We start from the raw sequence: 7598 nt of genomic DNA on the forward strand, positions 1-7598 counted from the left end.
GTTCCCCACACCCATGCTAGACTCACAATTTGCCTATAACTTCAGCTTCACAGGTCTGATGCCATCTACTGGCCTCCTCAAGCAACTGCACACACATGCGCATACACAAGCATTCGGACATACAGAGGAAGAATACATACATACTGTGCAGCTTGGAGACTCCCCCAAGCCCTGCCCAGGCTTGAGCTGTTTCTCCTGTAATGTGGAGCATATGGGAGGATTAGAAGGGGCCACAATGCCTACCTTCCGCAGCAGGTCAGCATGGTTCTGCACCAGTTCACTGTACTTCTCTTTTAACTTGCTATACCTCTGTTCATTGGCCTGGGCCTTTCCTGCAATGGAAAGAGCAGGGTGAGGCCTCTGCCCTGGCTGGGTTGCCCCTCATCCTCCCTCTAGTAAACTGGGGGCACTAAAGGTAATTTTTATCTTTTTTTTTTTTTAAGATATGGTCTCAAGTAGCTCAGGCTATGTAGCCAGCATGACCTTGAACCTCTGATCCTGTGGGCTGGAACTACAGACGTATACCACCACACTCTGCTAGAAGTTATCTATTAACTTTCATTAATAGTCATTAATAGGGGTTTACTGGAAACAAGGTCTCGCTATGTAACCCAAGCTAGCATTATGGTCATCTCCTGCCTTAGCTTCCCGAGTTCTGAAGTTACATGTAAACACCACTGAAGCGGACATAAAAGGTTGTCTTCTTTAAGTAAACTTTCCCCTGATTCAAATTCACCTGCAGACAGATGCCTACAAACACAGTATCCATATCACCAGGGCTTTAAGCTTCATGTGTCCCCGCCCCTCCCCCTTAGGTCTTTGTCCAGCTTCCTCTCCTAGGAAGGTCCCTCTCCCAGGATAGGAACTCAAGCCATCACTGTGTCCTTGGTTGTTTTGAGCTCAGTAGTGCCACGAAACCTGTTCCTACCTCTGAGGACAAGAGTCAGCAACCCAGCTTTGTTTCCACAAAGGGATGCTCTGCCTTGCTCCCACCCACATCCCCAGCCCCAGCCCCGCCCCTCACTTTCTATCTCAGTCAGGCTGCGCTGAGCCTTCTCTGTGTCCTCTCGTTGCCTCTTCAGTTCGTCCAGCTCGGTGCGCAGGAACTCGCAGTCATCCGTAGCCTGCCGGCCCAAGTGCTGCTGCTCTGCCAGCTCTGCCTCTAGCTCACTCACTCGACCCTTCAGCTGCAGCATGGCCCGCTGGCTCTGTCAGGGGAAGCTGCGGTGAGGAACTCACTACTGCCAGGCTGCCCCATGGGGGTACCAGGCAGGACAGTTACTGGCACTGATGTAACCACAGATGGAAAACTTTTTGTTACTGTTGTTCGGTCGCTCTGGGTAGCGAGGGAGCCTAGGGTCTTGCTCATGTGTCCAGTGGCTATACTGCTGAGCCACGCCCCCAGCCCCTCACTGGGGGATTCTAGGCAGGGGCTCTACCACTGAGCCACGCCCCCAGCCCCTCCCTGGGGGATTCTAGGCAGGGGCTCTACCACTGAGCCACGCCCCCAGCCCCTCCCTGGGGGATTCTAGGCAGGGGCTCTACCACTGAGCCACGCCCCCAGCCCCTCACTGGGGGATTCTAGGCAGGGGCTCTACCACTGAGCCACACTTCCAGCCCCTCCCTGGGGGATTCTAGGCAGGGGCTCTACCACTGAGCCACGCCCCCAGCCCCTCCCTGGGGGATTCTAGGCAGGAGCTCTACCACTGAGCCACGCCCCCAGCCCCTCCCTGGAGGATTCTAGGCAGGTACTCTCCTGCTCAGACACCCCTCCCAGACCCCCAGTCGTTTACTGTGATTCTAGGCAAGTCTGCCACCAATGAGCCATACCTCCTGTCCCTTCCTGGGACATTTTAGCTCAGCTCTCTACAACTAAGCCACACCTCTCGCCCATAGTTGATGAATTCTTGGCAGGTACTTTATAACGGAAGCCTATCCTCCCTCTCTTACNGAGGGATTCTAGACAGGTGCTCTGTCATGCGCTCCCAGCCCTTCTGACAGATTTAGGCAAGTGATCTATTATTGAGTTATAGCTCCAGCTCCTAAGTCAATTTTCTCAAGAACTTATGAGAAGAAGTTCTGATTGCCAAGCCACAGTCATGCCTCACGGGGACACTGGTACCCAGCTTAACTGCCATCCTAAAGTCACGTGTTATGATAACAAATTCTAATTGAGACCTAGAGGTGAGCAAATGTATTGACTTTCGAATATCTATTTTGTTGTTGGTAGTGGTTTTGTCTTTTTGAGACAGGGTTTCTCTGTGTAGCTCTGGCTGTCCTGGAACTTCCTTTGTAGACCAGGCTGTCCTCAAACTCACAGTGATCCATCTGCCATTGCCTTCCTGTGCTGGGATTAAAGGCATGCGCCACCACACCCAGCAAGGCATGTCTATCCATCAACCCAATCTTAGGATGGAGTCCAGCTAGTATCATGAGACATCAAGAATACCATGTGCCACATGCTGGTGAAACCCAAGCACACATGGACCCTAGAATGCACCTCAATCTTCATGTTGTCCAGCTGCCCTGTCAGTCCACTGATCTCTCTGTACAGGCGTTCAATCAAGTGGTCTCTGAGAAGAGAAAAAGAGGCTTGGTGTCACTATGTCCCGCCCCTCTCCTCCATGTAAGTCAGGAGACAAAAAGAGGTCAAAGCTTGTGTTAATTGGGGCATTCTCTTTAAGAAAACAAACAAACAACTTTTCCTGTTACCAGATATTCACTGGAGGAAGATCGTTTCTATTCCCACCACGACCACCCTTCTCTCCCTTCCTCTGGGGTGCTACAATTATAAACATGTGCTACAGTTCCTGCTTTATATAGTACTGGGGGGGGGGTCCTGCATGCTAGATAGGCACTCTACACATGAAGCCGCATCGCTTGAATAACATATGAATAACAATAATAATAACCATGAATAACAATAATAATCCTTTGCAGTATAGATTTTACAGTCAACTTTTCTCATCTGCAGTTCTAGTCCTGTGCATTCAACTGACTGGGGATGGAAAATATTTGGGGAGGAAAAAACTTGCATCTTTATTGACCACATACAGACTTTTGTTTTTGTCATTATTTCTGAAACATCAGAAAAACAGGGGCTGGTGGGATGGCTCAGAAGGTAAAGATGCTTGNCATACAGCCATACAGCCATGCGGTAGAGGAGAGAACTGACTCCTGCAAGATGTCCTCTTGTTTCTACACTAATGGCACAGTGTGCGCGTGCAGCAACTCTGTCCCAGTACAAAATTTAAGGGGGTTTAAAAAGAACAAGAAAAAAGCCACAGAAATAGTATTCATCTTATAAAGGAGTCTTGTACAGTGGCTGAATTTTGTTTCTGTGTCTGTCTGTGGAGGTGATTCTGGACCCAGCAACTCTTGGATACCTAGGGTTATTGTACCCACAAGGTTCACTGTTGCTGATCTAGGATACAAGGCGATCATGTTTAGAGAAGAGGTAAGAGACTGAGACAGTTTTTTAAATTTATGTATGTCTCTGCCCGTTAGTATGTGCACATGTGTGAGGGTTCTCTTGGAGGCCAGAAGGAGGTGTTGGATCCCTGGGAGTTTCAGGAGGTTGTGACCCACTCAATGTGGGTACTGGGAAACGAACTTTAAGTAGCAAGGACTCTTAGCTACCCAGCCATTTCTCTAGCCCTGGTCCCTTTCATAGTTGGGAGATGGAACCCCAGCCCTTAGCATGCTAAGCAGTGGTCCAGCTAAGCTACATCCCACCTCGTTCCAAAAAGCCCAGATGTTAAGGATCCTTAGTATGGATGANGGGATCTGTGGGTGAAGGGCCTTGCCTCCAAGCCCAAGAACCCGAGTTTATTCCTGGACCCCACNTAAATGCAGAAGGGGTGAGATGACCCATAAAACCCTGACTTCAACGCGTACAACACCTTGCCACATCCCCGACCAACGACACACATATAATCAAACAAACGAATGCAACAAAACGTTTTCTTTGAAAAGAAGTGCTGTGCTACAGAGATGGCTCAGCGGTGANGAGCACTTGTTCCTACAGAGAAGCCAAGTTTGGTGCCCAGCACGTTTGTTGGGTGACTCAAAACTGCATCTACTCCTGGCCTACTTGGGCACACAGGCATGCATACAGAAGGGGTAGAGTAATAAGGGAAGACACCTAACATTGGTTTCTAGCCTCCACACAGGCATACATAGGCAAGAGCACACATGTATACACATGTAAACACACACACGTGAACACACACACACACACACACATGAACACATATACACACGAAAACACACGCAATCCAACCAACACCAAAGAAAGGAGGTAGAGGGCATCTGTGGAATAACGCCTGAGCTTGAATTCTGACACAAACACATACATGTACTTACACACATATGCACACGCATACACACATAGATATACTTACACATAAACACACATGTATTTTCACACACACACAAATAAACACATATGTACACACACACACACACACACTTCTTTCCTCTTGGGGTAGCTGTCACAGGCACACTACAGCTTAGCTTCATTTCTCAACCGTGTACTTCCACCCAGCATGGACTCACTTCTCGTCCTTGTTCACGCCATTTTGATTGTTGAAATTGAAGGGGTCGCTGCTCAACGAGCTGCCGAAGACGTCATCAAACTTGTTGTCAAACAAAGTCTGCAGCGATCGGTGGGGTGGGGGAAGGGGAAGCACAAGTCAGAGACCTCTAGAAAATTCCCTGGGCAGCAGAGAGGTGCCGGGGGGGGGGTGGGGGGATGCATGGAATTTATTGCTTCAGTTTATACTGCGTAGTTTAGTTTACGCTACATAGCTCTGGCTGGTCTGGAATTCGCTCTACAGACCAGACTGGCCTCAAACTCATAGAAATATCTGCTTGCTTCTGCCTCCTGAGTGCTGGAATTAAAGTGTAGGCTGCCTTGCTTGGTTCATTTTTTCTTGTTCTTCTTTCTTTGTAATTAAATAAAAAATATTTTAAAAGACTTATTTACTTTTATATGTATAAGTGTTTTGACTGCATGGATGTGTGTATGTGTCTGGTGNTCACAGAGGCCAGAAGAGGGTGGGGCTTTTCTAGGACCAGAGTTAAAGATGGTTGTAAAGCCAGGGGTGGTGGCATACACCTTTAATCCCTTTAATCCCAGCATTTGGGAGGCAGAGGCANGTGGATTTCTGAGTTCAAGGCCAGCCTGGTCTACAGAGTGAGTTCCAGGACAGCCAGAGCTATACAGAGAAACCCTGTCAAAAAAACCAAAACCAAAACCAAAAAAAAACCCAAAAAACAAAACAAACAAAAAAAAGACAAAAAAAACCTAACAACAAAAAAAAGATGGTTGTGAGCCATTTTGTGGATGTTGGGAATAAAGGCCAGGTCTCCTGCAAGAGCAAGAAATGCTCTTAACGGCTAAGCCATCTCTCTAGCTCCTTGTATTTTTGAGACAGGGACTCACGATGTGCTTGTTATGTGGCTGAAGCTGACCTTGAATTCCTCTTCTGTTTCCACCCAGCCCCCCCCCCCAAGTTCTGTAATTAGTGGCTTGCATGACCACACTTGTACCAAGAATCTCTGTTTTCTTGATTTTATGGAGACCTAGCTAAGATCACTCCAGGAGCCCGAGTGCAGGGGGCTCAGTCTAAGCTCCTATTTGGTTATGAGAAAGAGGACTCTAGCTATGCACTGTGGCATGCACAAGTAGCTGGACCCATCTCAGAGGCAGAGGCAGAGGCAGGAGGATTTCCAGAGCCCGGGAGTTTGAGACCAAAATGGGCAACATAGTGAGACACCATTTCCAAGTAATAATGGCGAGCAGACCTAAGCTAAGCAGATAGACCTAAGCTAGGAGCCTCTCCGATCCTTCTGTCTATTCTGGAAGAGCCAAAAGTTCCTCTCGCAGGGGTCTCTACCTGCTGGGAGGCGTCCATGTCCATGAGGTCATCCTTCTCCAGGACAGGCTCACTGTCTGGGGATGACACCTCCGCTGGGATCACCACCACAGGACTGATGTGCTCTGACAGGGCCGAGGCTCGTANGAAGTTGGGTGGATTCTGGAGAAGCAAGATGAGACCCACGGTTAAAGGATGCTCAGCTGCCAGGCCCTGAGGCCGTGCAGGGTCCATTCAGGCACACTCACCTCGGGCAGCTGGGGGATCTGAATGAGCCGCTTGAAGTACTGTAGGTTGCTGGAGCGCTGAAACAGATCTTTCAACCTGGGAACGCAGAAGGAATTCAGGGGTGCTGAATATGGCTGGTAGCACCTCCTCAGCATCCCCACCCTCTGTCACCTTAAAGGCACAAACTGTTGGCGGTTTGCCCTCCATAATGGCAAAATTCAATTATGATACTACTGAGGCAGGGGGGTGACTCAGTGGGTAAAGGTACTTTGTCACTTCACGGAGCAAGCCTGGTGACTTGAGTTTGATTCCTAGAACCCACATAAATTAGAAAGATAGAACCGGCTCCACGAAGTTGCCCTCTGACCTCCACATGCAAACTCCATGGCACACACATCCATCTCTCTCGCTCTCTGCACTACCCACAGACATAAGTGAAAATAAAATCTCTAAAACAATGAAACAGATTGAGGTCTTTGTAGCTTGTTTGGTTGGTTTTATGAAACAGGGCTTTCCTGTGTATATAGGACTGCCTGTCCTAGAATTCTCTCTGTAGACCAGGCTGGCCTTGAACTCTGAGATTGCCTACCTCTGCCTCCTGAATTGATAGGGTTAGAGACTTGGGCCACCATGCTCGGATCCAATTTCGGTCTTTTATAGTGAATTCTCAGTCACCAGTGGTGAGAAAATAGTACTTAATACTACAGACCCCAGTGAAGACTCTCAGAGATGGCCAATCTTAATGAAAACTTGTTGGGATTTGGAATCCCCATGGAGACACTCTTCTGGGTGTGCCTATGAGGGTGTTTCCAGAGGTTTAACTGAGGTAGGAAGAACCTCTTGCCCCATGAATTCGGGTGGCACCATCCCTCCGGGCTGAATAAGGACCAAATGGGCCCTTGGAGAAGCCTCAGAGGGATAAGGGCATTTGCTGCCAAGGCTGATGACCTGAGTTCAGTCTCTGGGGCCCACAGGGTGGAAGGAAAGAATGGATTCCCTCAAGTGGTCCTCTGGTCTACACATGCATGTGCCCTAGGAAATCAATACATGCATGCATGTGTGTTGTGCATGTGTGTAGAGAGAGAAACTGAGGGCATCAGCAGCTTCCTGACTGTGCTTGCAGTGTGACCAGTTGGCCAACACTCCTGTCACCATGCCTTCCCCATCGCGATGGACTGTGACCTCCTCAGACTGTGAGCCACAGCAAAACCCCCGCTGCCTTAAGTCGCTTTTGAGAGGCATTTTGTCACAGTGACAAGCCCAAATCCTCAAACTCGTTTCATCACGGCTGAGGAAGACACACCGCCNCTGGCAAATTTCTCTTCTGAGGAAGATGAAAGGGAAATGGGTTTTCTCCAAGATTAGGAAACAGCGAGCCACAGAACAGGGAGGGGAGCTTACTGACTAATGCAGACCCCTCTCTTGCTTCTGAACTTTTCATCACTAGGTTAGAACAGAAACTTCAAGGAGTCAGGGTTCAAGTACGCTGCT

At 48.8% G+C, this 7598-nt stretch overlaps 1 protein-coding gene across 1 annotated transcript in view; it reads right to left on the reverse strand.

Annotated features, from left to right (window-relative positions):
• The window catches only part of Hip1 (huntingtin interacting protein 1), a 142691-nt gene that overhangs the window by 27800 nt on the left and 107293 nt on the right, over positions 1-7598 (reverse strand). The window contains exons 9-14 of the mRNA XM_029477805.1: positions 6128-6203; positions 5901-6041; positions 4558-4655; positions 2501-2573; positions 1025-1208; positions 244-332 (exon numbers count right to left, since the gene is read on the reverse strand). Of these exons, the coding sequence (XP_029333665.1) occupies positions 244-332; positions 1025-1208; positions 2501-2573; positions 4558-4655; positions 5901-6041; positions 6128-6203 (661 nt within the window). The remainder of the gene's footprint in view (positions 1-243; positions 333-1024; positions 1209-2500; positions 2574-4557; positions 4656-5900; positions 6042-6127; positions 6204-7598) is intronic.

This window comes from Mus caroli, chromosome 5 (genome assembly GCF_900094665.2).
Source record: "Mus caroli chromosome 5, CAROLI_EIJ_v1.1, whole genome shotgun sequence".
Classification (NCBI taxonomy): domain Eukaryota; kingdom Metazoa; phylum Chordata; class Mammalia; order Rodentia; family Muridae; genus Mus; species Mus caroli.